We start from the raw sequence: 24,304 nt of genomic DNA on the forward strand, positions 1-24,304 counted from the left end.
TGTTATGTACTAATGTGATCTTCTCAGGAATTGCAGGATAAGAGTGATAATTAAATATAAATTATTTAATTGTTGATGATAAGATGATGATTATATTCTTTGACCTTAAGAAACCAACATGTCATCATAAAAGTAAATACGAAGTGGATTAATCAGGAATGAGTTCATGTGTTAGAGGATGTACTCCAACCATGCTTTATGTTAGTCATAAAAAGCCATTGTGCTCCTATTTATCAAGAATACATTTCTCGGAAGCATGTGAACCAACAATATATGTGTCGTAACTCAAAAACACATTTCTTTCTTTTCTAGTTTTACTGAGCTATGTGAAATGCAATTTACTTTGTGTGAACAAAAACCTTAATCATGTTGAGAAATAAATATGTAGGTAATGGTGAATACAATAGTTATTCCTTAGATTAAATTCAAGATGCCATGGTGCAGACAGACAGACAGACATAACGATATAAAATAATACAAATGTTAAGTTATGACTGCTGTTAAGTCTGTAGTAAGAAGAAACCCTTTTTATGAGGTTATAATAGAAAGAAGTACTTATCCTGTAATGTGTCAGAGCACACATCCTCTAAGGAAATAGCCCAAAGATAAGTATGTGAACTTTGACTGTACTATGTAACTCTACAGAGTTAAATTCTACTGTATGTATACTGCAATACTCTCATAATACTTCATACTTTTGCAATATCAAATGAACTTGTATTTTTATGACAGAATACATTTAGTTTAAATGTATGTTTTGAAGATTTAGTATACTTGATTTCACTGCTAAATCAGATTGTCTCTAAATCAGTTATAGCTGTTATCTGGACCATTACATTATATTGCAGTGCAATTTGCACTTTACTTTCAGGTAGATGATTCATGATTGGATGTAATGGCAGCTATTTGTTCCACTCGCTGCTGTTCAACTATGATGCCACACACAAAAAAGACTATCTGATTCTTCATAAAATGTTCTTTATCCCTGCTTCATAACACTCAATGAGGGCACAGTCTGTCTGGATGGGTATAATAAACAATTATTCTAGTTCACCCTTGTGTGGTGTTCAGGTCAAATGGACCCGATTTCCATTTTCAATGAATAAAAACAAATATAAGGATATTTTTGTTCAACCTGAAACTGGCCGGGGCTTATTTATTGTGAAGGACATGTGGAATTGTTTTTATTTTTTTCCACTTATGAAAAAAGTCCCACCCGCATTTATGTCCTTCATAAGAGGTTCGGGTCAATCTGACCCGGATACAATACCAGGACAGACAGACAGAGAAAAACACACAGAAACTAAAGACACACACACACACACACACACACACACACACACACACACACACACACACACACACACACAATTGTATGCAGAGAAGCTATTTGATCCTGTTTTCCCTTGATCTTTACCCTTTGTAGTGTGTACACACAACTATCCTAGAACATTATAACATTTTTACATTTTCTCGCACTGTTCCCCTCGCACCTGCATGCCGGAGGAGGGACTAAACAGAGACATAACCTCACATTACAGTGTAGTGCAGAACTACAATTATCTACCAGCAAAATGGCCAAACGATATTCTGCTCAGAGAGCCTTGGAGCAAATAATGGATGAGTGAGTGGAATGCATTAGAAGAACACAGTGAAGTGGAACAGGAAGACATTTCTGAAGATGAGGATAATGTGGATAAACCCAGAATGGAAGCAAAAGAAGCTCCAAAGAAGACACGTTTTTCTGGAGGAGCTTGGCAAGGCACTGGTAACACCTCACATGCAGCAAAGACAACACATCCCCAGGAACCCAGCTTCTGTTGCTATATTGAGGAAGATGGTGGCAACTCCTGCTGCTACACCTGCACGGCCAACACAACCACAACCTGCAGTGCCTGATGTAAGTGTGTGTGTGTGTGTGTGTGTGTGTGTGTGTGTGTGTGTGTGTGTGTGTGTGTGTGTTTTCCAGTGTTAGGGTGGAGGGATGTGGTGAAAACAATTTCTGAACTAATACATATTTTACTGTTCTAGATTGCACCCTGTGCCGGCAAAAGGAAGTGCTGTGAGGTCTATGGACCCTTAAAGGACTCCAAGACACAGACTACATGCAGCAACTGCAACAAGTACATCTGTGCTATACACACGAAGAAGTTCTGTACATCATGTGTTTCCTAAACGGACTTGCCCATTGACTCACATGATGTTCTGCAGCGTCACTTCATCAATATATTTTTCGGATATACTGTATTTTATGAATAGTGACTGTTAATTGTTTTTATTTGCTTTGTGTTTATATCTGTTCTATGTCATTTATATGGATGTTTCATCATCTCTATATATTTCACAGCCAAATACTTTTGGATGTGTGGTTCTTGTGTTTCAATTGCTGTTAAATTGCTTTATTTCCTTCAGGGCTTTGATTATTATATGACAGATTAAAAATAATAAACATTAATGAAAAAATGTTTCATTTACATTTGTCCTAGAAAAGCATGAGCAAAATGTAAACCTAGTTTTTATTACAGTGTATTTTTCTTAACATAAATTACATTATTATCACAAAAAACGATGGATACTTCCATTGTTAAATTTGATCTAGCAAAGAGTATTTTCAAAAACGAATCATATATTTCATTTATATTGTTGGGGAATGAGTTAAAGACAATATATATAAGGAATTGTGCATGTTGAATTTAGTTCTGTATTTTTTTTTAAACCCCGGAATATGTCCCGGGTCAATTTGACCCGAACATTACCAAAGGGTGCGGAATGTGAACATAACACAAGGGTTAAAAAGCACAAGATGTTCTTGTGTTCACGGTTATCAGAAAGCCTGGCAGACCCTGACATTTATTAGCAGAGGGACCTAATGACAGATTGTGTGGCACAACATTAAATACCAGTTGGTTCATTAATAACCCATAAAATGTGTTATGGACACTATCAACTCATTTTCCAACAGTCAAATAAAGATGAAAGAAAAAGACGATTTAGATTTGTCAACGCTGTGAATGAGAAAACAATTGTTGAAAGTATAACCCTCGATTTACCCATGTAGCTTATGTTTGTTTCATCCCTTAAATACTATAGCCTACCATTTTGTAACCACGGACTATGCAATTGAATGATATGTAGCCTACTGTACGACCACTCTCATTATGGAAAACCTTGGTGTATATTAAAAACAAAATCAACAATAACTTTATTTGTGTTGCCATATAAATTACAGCATATCCATGCGGCTAACAAGAACAAACAGCGGAGCAGGTGCTTATTTATTTTTCTGATAATGAACTGGCAAGGATAAATGAAACACTATTAAAACCACAAAAGATTGTAGGATTCTGATATAACAAAGGATCCATTCGGTTGATTTACTGTTAAGATAACAGCTGAAAGACATGACTGTGATTCTGATAGAACCTGTAAATTTAACAAAATTGCCTGCAATATAGTCTAAAAAACCTCAGCCAACTTTCACTGTAATTAGGTTTTAAGTAAATTGCACTGTGATCATGCATACTATTTCAAAAAAAATTACTGTATTATTGTTCAGAGAATGTTCCCCATTGTTTCAATTTGACTTAGTCTCACCAGGCTCGGTGGGTCCACAAAAAGATTTGTTGAATTGCATAATGGAAAGGATCCAGTGATTTTGGAGCTTAACCTATTAAATTAAGCGAATCGTTTTTTATCATATTATCACTAAAAGCAAGTTAGGCAAGAAGGACTGGACAATATTGCATAGTTGCAGGAACGGTGGTGCTTAGTTATGGATTAATAACACAACCAAAGCTTTTAACCCAGGTGTGCGTCCGTAGGTTGGCATGGACCCACCATGGCCATGCCAGGCGCACGTTTAATATCTAATTTTATGGTGGAACTATGGTTGTAAAAGTATGCATTACAAACTCTGACATCTTACCACATTGCTGCCGACGTTTGTTTTGTGTAACGTTACATGTAGAAGTACGTTTTCAAGCGGTCCATCCATGACACCGCCTCTTGTCTGTCAGACAGCGTCGAGGGCTGAATCGCCCTGTAGGGGGAAAATAAAACGAAGTTACGCTAGTAGCTTGTAGCCTAGCTATGGAACCCTGCTACAGACAAACCTAGCTGGCTCACACTTAGCGTATACACTTAATTGGATACAAGCTAATTTACTAGAGATGGCAAACATAACTGGATCCAATGGTAAGCTCATGTGTGCATCAATAAGAGTTTAATAACGTTTGCTATGCTGAATGCTTTAGCTTGTTGCTAAGCTAGTTTGCTAACCTGCTGTCTTGGCTCCGTTGTGTAGCTAGTCGGCTAGTTAGCTGCTTCTATGCAAGCTAAGGCTAAAAGCAAAACAACATGAATGTAGTTCTGCCTATTATGGAGTTGTTACTTGCTTGACATGCATAGTAGACTGCAATACATGTATATGTGATCATACATGCGTGTGTTAATGTATGCCTTGGTACGAAATAGTAGCTGCATGGACGAAGACCAGCATATCTATAACGTTTACCTTGCTATTTAGAGCTAACGTTAGCATAGCGGACGTAACCCATGTGCTAAACTGTTATTATTAATATTCAGAACAGCCATTTATTATGCTGACAAAAGTTCCTTTACCCTTGTAAATCGGAAAAATATATATAAATCCAACTCTATGTGTTTCTGCAGGTCTATGATACTGTGCAGCCATGGGTGACATGAAAACCCCAGATTTTGATGATCTCCTGGCTGCCTTTGACATCCCAGATGCCACAGGGTTGGACGCTAAAGAGCCCATCCAGGGGAGTCATGAAGAAACAGAGAGTCAGCTGAAAGACACAGAATTATGCCAGGATGACAATTTTCTGGGTAACCAAGCTGTCGCAATAGCAGATATTCCTGTTGTTAGTGTTATTGTGAAAAACACAAGTCGTCAGGAGTCGTTGGAAGGATTTGAACCATCATTGCAAAATGGATTCAGGGGACAAGAGGCCGCCATAAACTTTCTTGAGACAACCAATGCTGGCTTTTCCAAATCATTTGTCTCTGCTTTGAATGGGGAAATTTCAAGAGAGCTTCTTGGAAAGGCACCTGTTCAACACAAACCTGATGGAACACCAATATTTTCCCAGTCACTTTGTAATTTTAGTCCTATCTCCAGTCCTGAGTCTGAAGACACTCAGTGCAGTAAAAATGAAATGCATCCAAAACAAGACAGACCCTGTTTTCCAGAAGCCTCAGTTCTGGTGGAACCTTCGATCCGGTCTCCAGGGGTCAACAATCAACAAAAGCCGGACCTAAGTTTGTTTGATGAAAGTCTAAAGGACTACGATATTGGCAAAAACACACAGAGTAGCAGAGAGGAAGGTAGTAGAACGGAGAAGTCCGCTGATATTTGTTTCAGTAACCAAACAGATAAAACAAACAAATTACACAGTACACTTCCCCCACCAAGTGGTGACCAGAACATCACAGAAACCAACTGCAGTCCAGGATCCACAACGGATGTTCCCACTTCTTTTCCACATGTCAAATCTCAGACACCCAAGTTATCCTCTTGCCTTGAGGCCCTGGTGGCTCTAAACAGTAGAAAAGATCCTAGTGAGCAGAATAACCCCAGAGAGTCATCAGCAATTCAGAATGACGTCATGAAAGCAAACCCCACTGTGCTTATAACCCCACAAAGTCCACTTGAAGCTGTGAAACGGTTAATGAAACCCTCTGATAGTCCTGTAAGCATCTGCAGTGACAGTAGTGGTAAAGCATCCCCTGCAGTGGCAACTGGGTCCCCCCCTGCCATACCAAGGGTCAGAATTAAAACCATTAAAACTACATCCGGGCAGATCAAGCGCACAGTCACTAGTGTGGTGTCTGATTCAGAAACAGATGAAGTTCATTCAGCATATGAATCCTCTCCATCACATAGTATGATAAGTGAAGATTCTTTCTGTAATATGTCTCCTCATCAATCTCAAGGTGCGTCTATTGATAGTGTTGTAGGTGTGCAAACTAAAGGTACCCCAGCTAGTACATCTGCACCAAAGGTTTTACGCAACAAGCCAGAGGTTAACTCCAGGAAGTCGGGCGTAACACAGCGTGCAACCGTTTTCCATAATACTAGTGGTCCTGTCAAACGACCTGCTGCACACCAGGGGCCGAAAACAAAGAGAGGAGCAGCCACAACGGGCCCTACAGCAACTACCAACTTCCTTCCCAAAGCAATGCACTTGGCTAGCCTGAACCTTGTCCCTCACAGTGTTGCTGCTTCTGTAGCTGCACGGTCCACCTCTCATCAACAAAGCCAACCCACACTCTCTCCTACGGTGTACAGCACTGTGCCTCTGGTGCATCAGATCAAATCAGCCAACTCTTATCCTCGCACATCTGCTCCCAACACAGCTGCAGGAACCTTAAACAGACTGTTGAACAATGCCAACCCTGTGCCTACATATGTTCCCAACCTGAACCCCCCTCCAGAGAGCAATATCACCCTTCCACCTCGGGGATACTGCTGCCTTGAGTGCGGAGACTCCTTCGTGGTGGAGAGGAGCCTTGCGTATCATTACAGCAGGAGGAGTGTTCACATTGAAGTAGGATGTACTCACTGTGCAAAGACAATAGTGTTCTTCAACAAGTGTGCCCTGTTGGCACATGCACGGGAACACAAGAACAATGGCACGGTGATGCAGTGCACGCAGCTCCATATGAAACCCATCGCAGAGGAACACATGTTTGTACCCCTGAGTGCTGTGAATGTGGACTCTTACACTTTACCCTCCCCTAAAAGCCAACCTGTCCTGCCCCTATACCAAGACAATGTTATTCGCCACAGACTCCGTTGCCTGGAGTGTAACAAGCAGTATTCTGACTACAAAGCACTAGCTGGCCATTACCAGAGGCCTTCTGAGGACGTGGAAGGACTCGTAAGTGAATGCGTTCTTAAATTATTAAAGAATATTTTTGTTATTCGAAAGAAATCTGTGACACTCAACCCAAGCCCATTATATCGTACTGAACCTTGATAATATTAGTCTTGGGTCTTGTTGTTGACAAAAGAAAAATATAGAATATCACCAGACTTTTATTTTTCATGGCACTTTTGCTAGTATTTATGTATTTTCCAATGTTTTCATAACTCTTTGACTTTTGTTTTTTTTCAGACGTGTAAGGTGTGCTCAATGTTGTTACCCAACAAGTGCAGCTTCAGAGCTCACCAACGCATTCACGCTCACAAATCGCCTTACTGCTGTCCTGAATGTGGTGCCCTGAGTCGTTCTGCAGACATACAGAAACATGTCAAGGAGAACTGTCTGCACTACGCCCGCAAGGCTTGGTACAAGTAAGTAAGAAAGCATAAAATGCACGCCTTCTAACATACTTTGAAGTGGTACACAAAAGTTGCATCATGTTTCTTCTTCCTTCAGATGTCTTCACTGCGATATGGTTTTCAAGACCATTCAAGGACAAAAGACTCACATTGAGGAGAAACACTGTGACGTCTTTTACAAATGCTCAATCTGTCCAGTTGCCTTCAAGACGTCTGACGGCTGTGAAGTGCATTTAAAAAATAAACACAGTGCAAGCAAAATATCCCCTGTGTAAGTCAAAACCTTATCACCTGACAATTAAAAGTTGTAAATCTCTTTCATCTGGTCATTTTAACCGTTTCCCCCCCTTCATTGCAGGTTAATTTTTAAGTGTTCATGTGAGACGGTCTTCAAGAAAAAGCAGTTACTATTACAGCATTTCCATCAAAATGCCAACAAGCGTGTTACGTGTGTCTTCAAGTGTCCAGAATGCAACTCGGTCTTTCCACAAAAGCAGCTGTTAATGCAGCATTTCAAGGTTAGCCCGGATTGTATTTCTTATTGAGAGTGTTGGGAATTTATACATGTTTCTATGTAATAGGGTACTTAAATGAAACTGGCTACTCTTACTTCTACTCTTCTGAGTTGTTTGTTGAAACTGTGACGTCCAACCTGAGCCTTTGGAAGACTTGTTAAACTTGCCTAACTTGTGTTGTGCAATGTTAGATTTTTATCTAGATTTTTATCTACAAAGCCGTGCAAACGATGCAGAAAAATCAGCATTGTTAAACTGTCAAATGTGTGTTCTTACATGCTGGCAAAAGAGAAGTCAAATGTTGAGTCAATGTTAGGACAGGAAATAGTAGTATTTTGCTATAATTTAAAATCTCTTGTGTTTTCTTTGTCTTGCAGGGTGTTCATGTAGGAAACATGACAGAAGAGACAGAGAAGATCAGTAAAAAAACAGACAATCCTGACTGGTCCCAGGATGATCATTCAGTACAAGAAAAGAAAAGTCACAATCCTGTTAAACACACAGACAGTCCCAGAAAAAAACCCGAGCAGGACAGGAAAGCTCGTGTGAAGCCCACCGGCTGGACGTGTGGCGAGTGCCTGAAGTGGTTCCCTGAACGAGAGTCCTATGTTTCCCACGTGAAGACCAACCACAGAAAGGTGAGGTCAGGTTCCCCTGTGCTGGAAAGTAAAACCAACACAATAATGACTGCAGCATTCACTATACTATCATGATAAAACAGTCTGAACGTGGTGGCTAACTCAACTGCAACTTCAATTATCTTAAACTTCAACATAACACCGATTCGTCCAGATCCAACTACTGAAAATTGCAGCAATCAATGTAGTATTGAAAATGGATATTATAGCCCGAAGCTTTTGTGCTGTTTTTCTTGTATTGATGAAATAGAAGTGTTTTCTTAATGTCAAACAACCACTTACTTGTCGTAGTCCACCTGAAAATGATTTTACCATTAACCAGATCAATAGTTTGGGTGGTATTTGTCATTAGTCGACCTTATCTAAAACACCTTGGCAAACGGCTGTCCAGTGACATGAGGAAATGTTTGAGAGGACAGTGAGCCGTGTATCTGAGGTCAAAGTGCGTGTTGATTAAATGAACTGAAGCTTCTTGGCATGGGACAAGCTGCTGACGTCTTGATTCTTGTGTTAACTTAATTTGTTTCCTGTTTGTAATTCTAAGCTACATGACATCATGTTTATAATTGGTTACATTTGCCACAAACCATAAAGGAATTACCTCCTAACTTGTGTGTGGATTATAAACTTTAAACACGTTCATAATTACATTCATTATAAAAGAAACATTTGCTTTTATAAGTCAACTTTGTATGATCACATCTGCTAACCCTAACCCTTTTGGATTTTCCATGTTTTTCCCCCCCAACAGTCAGTAAAGAAGTATCCATGTCGTCATTGTGAGCAGTCTTTCAACTCTGCAATCAGTTTGAGAAGACATATTCGCAATGACCATGATGGGAAAAAGAAAAAGATTTACACCTGCTGGTAAGATTTTGTATCTTTTGAAAATGAACAAAACACAGCCCCAGAGTGATTATCAAATGTCCCTGTAAATCATTCAAATCCACTTTTTATCTTTTTCTTTTAGGTATTGCACGGATACCAAGACAACATTCACGACGAGTTTGATGTTGAAGAACCACATCAGTCTAATGCATGGAATAAAAAATCCTGATCTTGGCCAAATGCCGAAAGCAGCTGTCCAGGAATCAAAAAAGGCTTTGCGCAAGGTAGCTATTCAATTGTATTTATGTATCAAACCAATAACAGCTCTAATGGAGACAAATGTTCATAAAGGGTGTGGCTTCTGTGATTTTCAGGGGCTTGTATCAGATAAACCTGCGGTGGACTCCTGGGAGGAGGGACAGGATCGCACTTTGAGTCCAGAGGCTCCTCCAGCTAAACGTCAGAAAACTCAGTTCCGCTGTTCAAAATGTGGCTTCCTCACAGAAAGCAGTACACAGTTCAAGCAGCACATACCACAGCATAAGACTGATGAAAGCACTCCTCAGTGCCTTCACTGTGGTTTGTGTTTCACATCTGTGCTGTCTCTCAACAGACATCTTTTCATTGTGCACAAAGTCAAAGGTCCCAATGAAGGGAAGAAAGAAGGCGAGGAGGACGAGATGAAGGAGAAGGAGCAGGTTAATCGGCCAGTTAGCTCAGCAGATACTGAGGAGTTCAATGACTTGTTACTGGAGCTAATTGACCCTGAGCCGTCGCAGGCGGGAGAGACAGCGAGTCTGCACTGTGACAAGACCTCGGACTGTAGCGTAAAACTGAGCGCTCACTCTCAGACACAAGCAGTCTCTCTGCGTCAGTGAGACCTCTGAAGCTGCTTTTAATAAATTCAGTTTAATGTGACAGTCACATGGGTTACTCAATATTCTGCATGGACGTTTTTGAGCCTTTCTTTTTTTTTTCTCAATTTATTCACAGGCCGTTCGGTATATTTAAGCAGATCCTTAACATTGAATAAAAAGCAGTATTTTCATAAATAATAAGACAAATTCATGTTAAACTTTTGTATTATTTTGTATTTAACTTTGCATGTTGTTAATATATTCATCTTGCCTTTCAGACACAACTGCACACATATTACAGCTGACGCTTTGTTCATTTCCTCCAAATGTTGCATCCACCCTGAGAGGAGACTCAGGAATGTCTGTTAGTGTTTAGGTTTGGTATCGGTTTAATGTAACATTGAAGAGGTGGCTTATTGCTTTTGTAATCAATGTTTATTTTAATTGTAATTTTGTCTTGAGTATTTAATGCTACACACTATTGCCTGAATGGGATTCAGGTTGCAGTTTTTACGACATGACTGTTTTGCAATTCATTTTGCAGTACAAGGTTAGAAATGTATTTGCCATTTATTACAAAACAGTATATTTCTGTATTCATTTAAAAGCCGTATTTCCACATTTGTGTCGAACAGTCTCTTGTTAAACTATCCTGTGGTTAAATACAGGTGAGATGTTTTGCTAAGCAAGGCCTTCTGATGTTAGGCCACACATAGAACAACTTTGTATTTTCTATTTAAGCATTCTGAAATGCTTTTGTCTTTATGTTTATTGAACATATTGAACATTTATTTGAACATTGAACATTTATTTGTGGCTTCCCAGATCTGGCCTTTGTATTTTATTTAACATTTAAAAAATAATGTCTTTCTTTCTTTTTTCTGTATGGGGGGAATATGGAGAGGTATTGGATGTGTGGTGCAGCAGTATTGAAAATACCTCAAATTGCCAGAATTGTATTTTTGTCGGCAAGAGAACAGTCGATGTAATGTCAAATCAGGGTGCATGGTTTTGGATAATCCAGAGCAGGTGTGAAAGTGAAGTTTGGCGGCATATCAGAGATAGTGTTTTATATATCCATACTTGTTTGATCAGATAAAGATGTGGAATCTATTATGACTTCAAAACAGATATTTCTTAGATCAGTGCTTGTGGGAACGTCTTGTTCACATGTTCTGGTTTGTAAAGCAGCACCTCTTGTTTTGTATTGAATACGTGACAGTTCCTACCTCCATGTTAATGGCAGTGATTGTTAAACGATGAAAGACTTTTATCTCAGTGCAATGTAAAAATGTGTTTAGAAAATGTGTACTATCCCACATTATTCAATTTTATGAATTACTTTGGGAATGATATCGAAGCTATATGGTCATATTGACTTAACTGGCAAGAGAAGTTTTGTATTTATGTGCTGTGTAAGCTTTTCGTTTTTCTGTGATCTTAAATCATTTATTTACCGCACTGCAGCTGTTAAACTGCAGAGACGAAAAGGAATGTCTTGTTATTTTGTAATGCTTGTTGAAAGATATTTGTACTTTTGATACTTTGTACTGCAAGGACTTGTGTAAGAAAGTAAACTGTGCACACACGGTAGCCAATGAACCTTGGATTCAAAGCATTTCTTAAGCCATTACATCTACTCGGCATGCAGTGGCATATGTGCCTTTCTGTAACGTTTACTTCAAAGTACTTAAAAAATAAACCGGTGCATTTAATTATACATCTGCTCTATCTTTGGTCTGCGTTGAAGACTTGCTTCTGTGTTTTAAGTACTGGATGCTGGAGAGGAAAGTGTTTATTGGTATTTGGATGTGATAATTGGTGGTTTTGCATTAAGGTCACAGATTTTACAATCGTCAGAATGACACAAGATTCTCTAATGTGCATCATTCATCCAATAAGAAGCTGACCACAGCTTGATGACTTCATGCCATTAGAATATTAAGCCCATCCTATCTCAGTATAACTGCCTGGCTCCAAAGTAACAGGAGCAAGGAGATTTTAATTTACCCCGCACCAAATTGCAAAGCGCACATTTGAGCAATGACAGGCACTTTGAAAAAGGTCTGCAGAGCAGGATTCCTGTCTTCTTTCATTCTTATCTCATACATTGCAATGACATCTTCAATGACTCTTGATTTAACTGAGCTGAGAAATAGAATTTCAAAGATCAAGGTGGTTCCAAGAGGAAATCTGTGGGCAACAGGTAAGAGAAACAAAACACTTTTGCCATTATTTCATGTAATGTTTTTGACAGTTTATATTGACATTGAATTTTCTTTTAAGGGCATTTCATGGGCAAGAAAAGTGTTGTGGATAGTTCATTCATGAAGTCTGCGTTAGAAGATGTAAACGTTCCCACTGAAGTCAGAGCTGTTAGTCCTCTGTACCGAGTGGAAGACCTGCAGGCACTGCTCTTTCAGACACTGAAAAGTGACACACAACGGAAAAAGGCTTTGGACATGTAAGTGTTCTTGTGGTCCTTATTTTTAGTATTATTGCATACATTTATCAACTGCAAGACTGATTTTCTTTTTCTTTTTTCATCCATGTAGAGGAGGAGGGGATCATGCTTGAAGGACACTTCAACCAACATTATCATATAAAATCCTATTGATGAAGAGAATCGTTTTTGAAATCTTGTGTTTTGTTTTTGGTTTGAACATAAATATTAAAAAAATGTGATTTGTAAGATTGTACATGTACAGTTATTTGAACAAGTGATGTACATGTATTAGTGCCACAAATTAAAAACGACTGAAAACTAGACCATGTTGTTGAAATGTTTACTGAAATGCACCTTTGTATTGCAATATTAAAATTCTGTTTAATTGTATTGAAAAATTGTGTAATAAATGTGGTTATTAAATGTATATTAAACAAAACATGTTCACATGATAGTTCAAATATTTAAAATTGGTCAAATCAGTTTATTTGTATTAGCTGTGTGGCGCCCCCTGATGGTCACCCTATAAAACACAATTCCGGATGAGAATTAGTTTTTGTTTTTATTGTAACAAAAGATGTCCAACAATATAATACCAAGTAATACAATAAGTATACCTAATAATAGACATTATAGATTATTACATTACATTATTTTATAAATACATAAGATTAAATAGATAATGGTCTCTATTGATAGGTCTAAGACATCAATCACGTTCAGTAGTTTCTGGTTGTTTTTATTAATGCAGTATTTTTATCCTCCTGTAAAACTCAAAATGTAGTATAATTTCTGCTAAAATTGGACAGGAATCCTGTCAGAGAACAGGTGTTGTTTTGTCAATCGTTATTGAATATTCCAATTTCAAGACATAAGCACTTCCAAACAGTGTTCATATATAGATATAAAACTGGGCATTCTGAACAGAAAACCGAAAAAATAAAGATTATTAACCAACAAAAACAAAACACAAGTGGTCAATCAGGAACTATGGTACGTAAAAATAAACAGATGTTTGACTTCCGCTTGTCATCCGAAAGTATTGCTATTACATCCGGTTGAAATCCATACATGGTTCCCATCGTAGGCTAGGCTAATTTAACTGCTAACTCTCAGTAGTGATCATCACAGTCACAATGCCTCTGATAGTGATGTGTGGGTACCCCTGCAGTGGTAAAACACGAAGGGCAGAGGAGCTGAAGGTGTGTTTTGAGCAGAACACGGACAGAAAGGTGCACATTGTAGGTGACGCAGCACTGGGCGTAGAGAAAAACACAGTGTATGCAGGCAAGTTGAGCTCATGTTAGCTCCATTTAGCCATACTTTCTTATTACGTACCTGTTAGTCATGTTTAAAAGTCTTCATACATGTTCACTTTGACTATGCACAAAACAGGATATGTTTTCTGAAACGTGTTTATGTTTCGTCTACTGAGGAGTGTGTGTGTTGTTAACTGAGGGTTTGCCTAGCATTAAGTTAATCTTATTATACAAAAATATCATCACAGTCCTGTGACAGAGGCGCACATACGAGGATGGATATAATCGTTTTTTGTTAATTTACATACTTGTATTAACACTATCCCTTGGACACTTGTGTATAACATTACATTACTGCCACAACTAGTAAGTTGACTGTTAAAATAAAATGAGTCCCTGGTAAATGCATTAGCAAAGAAGTGCTCAGAAATGTACTGGTTTCCACTTGTTAAATGTCAGCAAGATAAGCAGCCAGCTTCTTCTTCCCTAAAACATAAAAAAGTGATGGATAACTTCGAATGTGCATGTTTACTTTCTTTTCTTTTTTATAATGAACAAGCAGTTAATTGATTATACCACATATCCATACAAATATGTGTTGGTTGCAAATAGCAAAAATTAGAGCACAACAAAAAAGGAATTCAAGAAAGTAACCTTGGACTTTGTCACACGCTGCTTTTAAACCTTTTATATGTTGCAGATTCCCAAAAGGAGAAAAATGTCAGAGCATCTCTGAAAGCTGAAGTAGAGAGGTAGGTTTTTCAGATCTATCTTTTGTTTTTTGTCTTTTGTCTGTGAAGTTGTACCATTGCACACCTTTTAACCTTTATTTACATGTTGTTTAGGAAAGTCAACAAGGGAGACATTGTGATTTTGGATTCCCTAAATTACATAAAAGGTACATCTAGCTAACAGTAGTGTGCTTTACAGATTCAGTATCAATACATTATTATTTGTTTATGCTCTTACCTTTAAATCCGAAATACCTTACAGGCTATCGCTATGAACTGTTCTGTCTCATCAAACATGCACAGACACCACAATGCCTGGTAAGTATACTAAAGAAATAACTATTATTTTGTTCAAGTATCTATACATCTATGACTGAAACAGTAGTCACACAAATCAAAAATCACATGCTTTCTTTTGATCAAGGTATACTGTTTGACGTCAGATGAAGTGAGCACAACGTGGAATACCAACAGAGATGCTGCTGAGCAGTACACACAGGAAATGTAGGTGAAAAGCCCCACACATAGAGTACTATGCATTTCAGAAAGTAAAACCATTCATTGTTGTTTTTTTACATTTTGCCTGACATCTGCTGTTTCTTTTGTAGCTTTGATGCATTAGTGCTGAGATTTGAAGCTCCAGACTCCAGAAACCGATGGGACAGTCCTCTCTTCACCATCCTGAAAGACGACACGATTCCATTTGAAGACATTTCTGACGCACTTTTCAAAAGAAAAGCACCCCCACCAAACCAGTCCACACAGAGTGTAAGAGACACCCATGCTGTGTTCTCTTGTTTTTTATTTAAACATGTTTACAATATTTAATAGATGTCTGTCATGCTGCCTTTTTGACTATGATGCTCATAGAGATATTATTTTTCTCTGCAGCAACCATTGTCATCTTCAAACTTCCTGTACGAGCTGGACAAAATCACACAAGAAGTCTTAATGGTACGTCTTTATGTGTTCTTTTGATTTCCTGTTCATTTGTTGTTTTTGCTGGTTCCACTCTGTCTTAAGAACTCTATCAAACTTTAGGATCACCAAAGTGGGACTCACACATTGAAAATAAAAATAAGAGACTGGAGTTATAGTCAGAAAAAATACTTGGTTAAACCTCAATTTAAGAAGCACAAAAAAAGTATTTCCAAATGTAATTCCCTGCAGTTGGGAAGATTTGTATCAATAAATCAGAATGTAAAGAAGTACTCTTTGGTAATTAATCCTGAAAATGTCAGGTCGGGTACTTGATTTTTCAGCATTTTTAACATTTCTGTTATCACAAGCAGAAATATAGGGAAGTATAGGGAATTGGGAAGAAACCATTACTATTTTCTGAAGCTCATTGATTGACGTCAGAATCTCTGAATACGTGCAATCAGCAGTGTGTCCTCCGACGGTAAACGTGACATCAAGGTTACTTTGTTATTGGCAACTGTGCCTGTGTCCTCTTAAATACCTTTGCTCCTGTAATCATCTTCCTATTTATGTAATGGGGTGTGTCTGCAAACTACTGTTAGCCAAATCGAAATCATCTCCTCTGTTCCCTTGATTTTCCATTCAGTACACCCTTTTCACCATTTTGCAACATGCCTGTAAATGAAATGAATTATAAAAACTTTTCATCACTCCATTTAAATATTCTGATCCTTTATTGCTGATCTAAAACTCCCTAAATACCCAACTAGCTGAATTTGTAAAACCCTTACTTTCTGTTTGTAATGTCTGTGATGAAAGTCATTTTGAAATTTCAGGCAATTTGTAACGCACAGAAGACAAGTGTCCCCGGGGACCTCGTTCCAGTTCCAGGAGCTACAGAAAAGATATCCTTTTGATGGACTGCGCATTATCAGGTCTTTTCAACCCCTGAAAGCACTTTTACAGACTACGAGTCATTCACCCATTCACACCTCATTCATGCAGAGCAGTACCACTTGCTCTAGGGAAGCTAACATTCATACCCATTCAGACACCGTTGGCCATGCCATCGGGAACAACTTAGGGTTTCCTTGCCCAAGGAAACATCTACATGTCGACTGCACGGGCTGGGATCGAACCCACAACCTTCTGGTTGAAAGACGACTGCACTCTCTTACAACCACAGTCACCTTAACACACATTTACATGTCATGTCAATCCTTTTAACTCATTTACGTAGGATGTTGCAGTGATCTTTCACAGCCATGACTGTCTGAAATGTGTATATGTGACTCCTTTAATGATCTGCCTCCTAAGGAATCACATTTCATCACCAGCAGGAGGCAAAATACTTGTTTGAAGGAGAAGGTGGATCAATGTATGTCCATCAAACAACCTTAAATGAAAGGCACAGCAGGCAATCACTGTTAAAGGTCTCGCCTGTAATAACACATACTGGGATATGTATTTGGGGGGGGGGGGCAGGGGGTGAAACTAAATGGCATGTATTAGTGGATGTTTATTGGCAGCTGCTCTGTGTCAGACCTTTTACAGAAGCAAACACTGATTTTGTCCTTTTTTAAACGTATTGGTCAAGGCAGAAAGGAACTTAAAAGTAAATGAGGTGATGCTCTGGTCAACTTGTTTTGACAGGTGCATTATTTGTGTTGACGTCAGTGACATTCAATAGTTTATGTTCCTTCAATGTTTTCTTCTGAAGCTTTTGGTCACTTGGTACATTTTTATGTCAACTTGTATTCAAATGTCCTTGACCTAAAGTTTAACATCGAGCTCACCAGGAGCATCAACATGGCAGAGCTGAGGAAATTACGGCGGCAGTTCATCAGCTACACCAAGATGCACCCGACAGAGAACAGCAGGCACATTTCCAACATGTTTGTGCAGTATTTAAATAAGAGTCTTCACTGACATTTGTATACCATTGGCCTCTTTTTTTCATTTTCTGGGACAAATAAATATATTTTATAATATTCTCTGCATGTTTGTGTGATGTTGTGCAATGATTCAGTCGAGTTATATTTATGAGCTTAAGTGCCAAATTGACTCCTTATGCATTTTTGTAATATTCCAATTAGTTTACATTTGAATCCCATTTTTATTTTTGTAATGAATTCCACATTTAAGTCCAAAATGTGCTCCTCCTTTACAAGCAAGTGTTTCTGTACTTGACCTCTTGGTGACAAGCTCAACAACAAGTATTAGTCTACTTGGTTTTCTGGTTTTCAAAAGCTTCTTATTGCTGTCGGATTTGTAGCATAAGCTACTGTAAGTAGCCTACTGAGTAAAGCTCTTGGAAGAAATCCCACTCAATGATTGTGTATTATTATGTAAGAAGATTGTGATAAAAGTTAAAGGCGGGAAATGATAGGAAAGCTTTTTTCCAAGTATGTAAATAATATAAGAGTTCAGTCCAACAACAATATTAACAAAAGTGCGAGATTATAAGATATTGATTTTATTGAAAGAAATGCCATAAAAAATAAACTTTTAAAACGAAGTTTATCTCACATTGCCAAACATGAAGCAGCAAGCGCTGTAAAATATATAGTAATTAAAAATATAAAAATGATTTTGGAATGATACAGTTACACTTAACATGCATTAGTTACAGAACTTTCAGAGTTTTTTTCTCCAAAGCAACAGCGGTGCCAAAGAGTCTGTCCCAGTGGCTGAAGAAAGGAGCGTAGTTGCTGTTCGGCTTCTGGTGGTGCATGTCGTGAGCCGGTGCCCCCCCCAGCAGACCAAAAGGCACGAGGTGGTTGAGACTCCATGGCAGGTCATAGCCTATGTGGTCCTCCACAGACATCCAGATACTGAAAACTGTGACACACCATGCGGTCAATGGGTGGCATTTCAGAATAAGGGGGTCCTGGTTGCTCCAGAGTCCGACAGTCATCAGTTCTGAGGGGCTAAGGTGCTCAGTGGACCACGAGAAAGGTGCCATGTATTCATGGTGGACTGAATGAATCCACCTGTAAAGCTGGGGATGCTTGTGATGTACGAAATGCCAAATGTAGTACTGTGTGTCAAAAAGGAGAAGTATTGCCAGTCCGTCAATGAATACCTCATACAGGGTAGGAGCATCCTGGGGCAGTATTGGTGTAGGCAGTATGCACATGGTCATTATTACAGCTGGCAGAACAAAGAATATGTGGTTATAAAGCGCTGTCATTAAGCTCTTGAGCATCATTCCCACTGTTGGCTGCCTGTCTGCTTGGATCTTGTACTGATGGAACAAAGGCACTCTTTCTCCCAAGATGTCCAGTGCAGCAAAAGGTATGCTGCAGATGAAATAGCAGGAGGCGGCGAGCAGGACAGGGAAAAATGGAGAAGAGATGAGAGGCAGATGTCGGAAAAGCAAATAATTCCAGAGTGGCTGCAGAACACGGTCGCCCTGATGGGGCTGGAGCAGCATCTCACTGATGTTCAACATCTCGCTGTGGTACCACTGAAGGCAGCTGAGGCCAGGCTCAGGATCAACAGAGTTATTACCATTTTTATAGTGAAGGTCAATGGACCTTGGAATGCTCAGTTTAAAGCATACCAGTAGGCTTCGCCCCCCCTATCAGCTCAATATCAACAGACCTTCACTAGAAGATTAACAAAAGCTGGGACGCATGGAAGGAAGGAGGGCAAATTGTGAAAAAGTGAAATTGGACCCAATACTTTTGTTTCTAATCTGATTTGCAGAATTGGCTCGTTTGGTTTTACAGACATTTCTCAGCATTTTAACAATGAAATGACAGAACAACTGCTTATTTAAAGTGTTGGTAAACACAGGTAATGGTGTGTGTCAACACTAAGGAAAGCTTAGCTTAGCACGTAACTCCTTGATAAGCTCATGCATATTATCATGCATGATTTGAATACAAACTCACAAGTCCATGTAGACGAAAAAATAAGAACACTTCTCACAACCACACTGAATGATCATCAACATGATTTATTGGGGACAATTCACAACCATTTCATTGAAATCATGCATGTTATAATGTATTTTCACAAATCAATGCGGAAATGCTCTTCTTCACAACTACTTCTTCACACTGACAGCTTTCCTTGAAATCGTTTTGTTGGTGTTGGCATATTTATGTCGATCATTTCTGAAAAGAAGAAAAAAGACTAAATTAAACCACTGAAATAAACACTCTTTTTGAACAGTTAAAACTACTGCTACCGTTGTGTTTTCAGTAATAATAACAATATTGAGAAATGTGGACCTTAGTGTTGTTAGATACATTTACCTGCTCATTTTAACTTTGCTTCTGCAGCCCAGTCCCCCCTCCCAGTGGCTGGTGCGTGTGCCTCTCGTCATCATGCTTCCACAGCTGCTGCACGGCTTTCCATTGCCGTACGGCTACAACAGACAAATGATGTCAAATGAAATGAAATTCAGAGCCTTATGCATTCATGTTTTCAGACACTGACTGTTATTCTCCTTTCTAGTGATGCCTTGAAGGTTGGTGACCTAGGATATTAGACTGGGCTGTTTTCTTGTCAGCTAACTGAGTCTAGCAGTATAAACTATTTCAGTAATTTCCCTCTGCAAAAATAAAGTCTTAGTATCTCAGTGGTTACAGGTCACCTGTTCTTTGGCACAGTAGCCACAGATCATTCTGGTGGCTAGTTCCATAGGGTGGTCCTGGTCCTCATTATGGCAACCATCACAGGGGTAAGCCCGTCCGCAGCATGGAAACCTGAGTGCACAGTCAGGGGCACAAAGCTTTCAACATACTATGCATTTTCTTTTAGAGCTTTGATGTGAAATGAGATGGGACACAGTTAGGATGATACCTTAGCCAGCGATGGCTCTGTTTGTAATGTTTGCATGATCCTTTTTCTGGCAGCGGCTTCCCTTTCTGCACAGCAGGATCTCTTATCGTCTTATTATAAACAGGACCAGAACTCAAACCTACACAAAGGGAATAAATAAACATTATATTTTCATTGGTGGTCTGCAAGTATACGATATTACATATGTATAAAGCTCAGATTTAAAGGTTTGCTGTTATCTGGCACAACATTACGAAATATTTGAAAGAGAGCCAACAGCTGATCCCTTTACTAGTGCAGGGGAGCACTGACCTGTTTTGTTGGTGCGTGGCTGGATATACTGGAATCTTGTGCTCTCTGCCAGAATACTGAGTTTACTGTGGCAGTGTTCACAATTGGACTCCTTTGTTTGACCATAGCATACATTCTGATGGAATGGAAAAACAAAAAAGCCATTTCAGAGAAGTCATAGCTTATCAAGACATTTTTCAAAAATGGTGCTTGTATGTTCCGTCACCTGCACAGGGCTCTCCTGGGAGCAGCTGAGGCATCCCACTATGAGATCACAGTCCTGTAGCACAAGGTCAACAGGCGCAGCATTGTGGAGGTCCAGGTACCCCAGGACATCGCTGTAATGGTGCAGCATGCAGGGCCTGAATGCAGCATTGATGCTAGCACTGCACTTTTCACACTGAGCAGTGCAGGGGTTCCTTCCAGTCAGGGTCAGGTCTGCAGTTACCTTACACCTGCAGACAACACACAAACAGTCAAGATTTCAAGATTCAATTCAATTCAACAGTGTAGATGTCAATGACAATCTTAGGTCACAGGCTCCTCCAACGGTGCAACGTAATAAAACAGACAAAATAGTGAAAATAGTGCAAGTAATACAAATAAAATAGAATAAAAATAGTGCAAGGAGAGTCTAAGTAATTTGAATATTATATATTAGATATATATAATTTGTAAGTTGCAGACGGATGAATGTGAACTTTCAAAAGTTCAGGTGTTTAACAGTTATCAGCTATCAATTGTGTGTTATTCTCATTAAAAGGTTTGTAATATGGATGTGACATTCAGCTCTTTGTTCTTGCCTGTTACATTGAAGACAAACGGTGATTTGATCGGCCACTACGGTGGCTGTGTTCTCGCCCAGCATCAGTCCCAGCAGTTTCACCTCGGTGCCTCTGCGGGGATCACTGATCTTAATGTTCTCCACCAGGCGCCCGGCTTCCTCTTCCTCCTGCTGCTGCCCTCTATCACAACCTGAGTCATCCTGCTGACCCATTATTCCTCCCTCCTCAGTTTTCTCCCCCTCTGTGTATTCCAGCTTTCCTTCATCACTGACATCCTCATCTGCAGCAGCGGTGTCAGATGAATCGTTCCCAGATCTTTCACACACTGTTGCCTGGAGCTCCTGGTACGATATGAACTGCAATCCAGCTTTTTCTAAATCAACGTCTTTCTTCAACTGCCAAAACATTCAAGAAAATGCATTAAATGAAGGAAATAGTTATCTACAGGTTCTTTGGGTACATTTAAAAGGGAAAACACAAAATGTCCAATCTCCCGTTAATGCTGGTCTCACCTGCCGGGCTCCCTCAGTGAACAATCTCTCCAAACTACGATCCAGCCAGCGAAGAAAAGGCCGGAAGAGCAGCTCTACCTTTCCCATCAGCTGGTTGGTTGCATGCTTAGCTTGAAGCCACTGCAGTGATGCTTGCTGTACATGCCTATGTAGACAGGTATGTGTGTACATGTCAACACCAATCACTCTGTATGTTAAATATTCAAACAAACTGTACTTGCTGTACCTTGACATGATTGGGGGCAGCTCTTGATCCAACGGTATGTCCAATGTGAAAATCTAAAAGAATGGATCAACGTGATGAGGAAGTGTTCTTTTCATGTCAACCATTTACAGTATAGTATACAGTATTACAAAGTCTGTAAAAAGGTCCTTACCTCCTGGGGGTAACTTTCCGGGAAGCTGACCATGATGTCGACTGCTTTCAGATCAAAAGGCTATAAATTAAACAAAGAGTTAATACAATAAAGAATACTGTTTTTCATTTCTTTCATTTATGTATTTAATGTTTAACGTGTTATGGTTGTCAGTGGCTAAGAAACACCATAAGATAATTGTGGAAAAGCAAATATATCTTTCTAAATTATTTATTTTGAAATTAGTCCAAATAGTTTAATCAGAGATTAACTGAATAGGCTTAATTCAATCTCATTTGTGCAGTTTAATTTATATAAATCACAAGCCGTTCAGTACGTATTACAAATTACACTTGTTTTGTTCAACTAATTAAAACTGAGCTGTATGTATTATAGAAGTAAAGTGCACGTGGGGTTTTTGCTCTAAGATTTCAGGGGAGAGAGGAGAAAGTAGGTGAAAAAGAAAGCTTACCCAGTCTGGATCAGTGGCCTCTACAGTCGCCCTGTAATAGGTAAGCATGCCATCACTTCGTTCCTGAATAATCAGCTGTTCTTTGGGAAATCGCTTCTTTAACTGATTGATCTCTGTGTCTCGTAGCTGCTTGGTCACATCCTCTGTAAGGTCACAAAGCTTGACCTCCTGGAGAATGCCTGGACGGGGTACGGGTGGCATCCTCTGCGCAGGTCTTGGGTAATTACCAGAAACAGGCTGGTCATCCTCTTGAGGAAACTGTGGAGGATGCCAGAAGCGACACCTGTCTTCCATGCTGCAGTGGCCTGAGATAAAGTAGCGACAGGGACGGCGGACAGAGGCCGGACCAACCCTGGAGTTACTATTCGGAGCAGGCCTCTGCCCCAAATGTCCTCCAGGGACGTCTGAGTTTAGAGAGGTGACATCTGACTGGCTGGGTGTCCTGATGGTTTTCTTCTCATGAGCTTTGACATCATCTCTTATATGTTGGAATCTGCATTTCTTCCCATAATTGCATTGTCTTCCTTGAGAAAAGAAGCGACAGATCGGCTGTGTATTAAGCGCAGGCGCTGAATCACCCAAATATTCCTCACCGTTCTCATTCATTGTTATCACCTGTGAATAGCATAAACACAGATTATCACATATATCTACTTCTTTACATGTAAACACTATATATATAAATACATGTTATGGATTTGGATTTGGAGTCACTCGGTCTTAACATAATGGAAGTAATAGGAAAGAATGTGAAACTTTCCAAAGAAAATTTGAATGTTCCTTAACATATTTGTACTTGCAGAATCCTTATATCAATCAAATCCAAGAAAAAGAGCCATGTTGTACTTGTCGAGTGTAGTATAACAATGCTGGAGTCATGACATAACATGATTCAAAAGCAAAACAATTGTTAATAATAATAACAAATATATATAAAATAATTTCTTCACATTAATTATATATATATAATTAATAAATATATATATTTAAAATCAAGACACATTTGTCCAGTGTAGTTATACAATGTATCTATCATCACTAATCAAAATTAGGTGTGCCATAAGATAATTTTCACTAATATGGTAAAGTAATCATGGAGGTATTTAAGATCAAATTAAAGTGTAATTCAAACCAAATCTCTAAGGGAATTATGTATAATATAAATCTAGAATCGCCGGATAGGCTACGTTTTAAATTGGGTTCAAGTAGCCTACTCTCATAACAACATAGTAGGATTTAGGCATTCTCCTTTATTGTTTAAAATAGCTTAGCTAGCTAAGGTAAAATTACTTTAAATACACAAGAGGATCTGCGTTTACGTTTATTCAGTTAAATAATAAGACCAAGGGTTAAAGAAATACCGTTTTAAAGTCGCCTTACCTGCTAACTGTCAAGTGATTACACATTCAAGTGATACAGGAAGTTGTATACGTATTTACGTCATGGATGTGTAAAGAGAAAGTGCGACAAAAATGACTCCGAATCGATTGGGGAAACAATTTTCTGCTCGTAGCTCGTTTATATAGAAAAGTATATGAGATATATGTTTACAAGCTCCCCGGAAATGTCCTCTTTTAAAAAGCGCATATG

General features: G+C 39.0%; 4 protein-coding genes across 4 annotated transcripts; 2 read left to right on the plus strand and 2 right to left on the minus strand.

Annotated features, from left to right (window-relative positions):
• The first annotated feature begins 4,031 nt into the window (after positions 1-4,031).
• Positions 4,032-11,883, plus strand: znf592 (zinc finger protein 592). Its single transcript, XM_034233573.1, has 9 exons — positions 4,032-4,194; positions 4,672-6,905; positions 7,143-7,321; positions 7,407-7,580; positions 7,668-7,827; positions 8,202-8,462; positions 9,214-9,329; positions 9,433-9,574; positions 9,665-11,883. The coding sequence occupies exons 2-9, from the start codon at positions 4,692-4,694 to the stop codon at positions 10,166-10,168; spliced, it is 3,750 nt and encodes a 1,249-aa protein (XP_034089464.1). The 5' UTR covers positions 4,032-4,194; positions 4,672-4,691; the 3' UTR covers positions 10,169-11,883.
• A 1,762-nt stretch (positions 11,884-13,645) lies between these two features.
• On the plus strand, positions 13,646-17,502 carry kti12 (KTI12 chromatin associated homolog). The gene is made up of 9 exons (XM_034233555.1): positions 13,646-13,880; positions 14,553-14,604; positions 14,698-14,750; positions 14,846-14,901; positions 15,008-15,087; positions 15,192-15,351; positions 15,475-15,537; positions 16,341-16,409; positions 17,290-17,502. The coding sequence occupies exons 1-9, from the start codon at positions 13,730-13,732 to the stop codon at positions 17,431-17,433; spliced, it is 828 nt and encodes a 275-aa protein (XP_034089446.1). The 5' UTR covers positions 13,646-13,729; the 3' UTR covers positions 17,434-17,502.
• Positions 17,503-18,076: 574 nt separating this feature from the next.
• On the minus strand, positions 18,077-18,958 carry ch25hl1.1 (cholesterol 25-hydroxylase like 1, tandem duplicate 1). The gene has a single exon (XM_034233556.1). The coding sequence runs from the start codon at positions 18,956-18,958 to the stop codon at positions 18,131-18,133; it is 828 nt and encodes a 275-aa protein (XP_034089447.1). The 3' UTR covers positions 18,077-18,130.
• Positions 18,959-19,448: 490 nt separating this feature from the next.
• si:dkey-24l11.2 (uncharacterized protein LOC100034462 homolog) lies at positions 19,449-24,304 on the minus strand. Its single transcript, XM_034233562.1, has 12 exons — positions 24,095-24,304; positions 22,715-23,329; positions 22,264-22,323; positions 22,113-22,165; positions 21,887-22,031; positions 21,393-21,769; positions 20,816-21,044; positions 20,611-20,725; positions 20,320-20,437; positions 20,111-20,222; positions 19,770-19,882; positions 19,449-19,628 (listed from the first exon to the last, which is right to left on the minus strand). Exons 2-12 carry the CDS (start codon positions 23,318-23,320, stop codon positions 19,559-19,561), a joined length of 1,998 nt encoding a protein of 665 aa, XP_034089453.1. The 5' UTR covers positions 23,321-23,329; positions 24,095-24,304; the 3' UTR covers positions 19,449-19,558.

This window comes from Gymnodraco acuticeps, unplaced genomic scaffold, assembly GCF_902827175.1.
Source record: "Gymnodraco acuticeps unplaced genomic scaffold, fGymAcu1.1, whole genome shotgun sequence".
Classification (NCBI taxonomy): Eukaryota; Metazoa; Chordata; class Actinopteri; order Perciformes; family Bathydraconidae; genus Gymnodraco; species Gymnodraco acuticeps.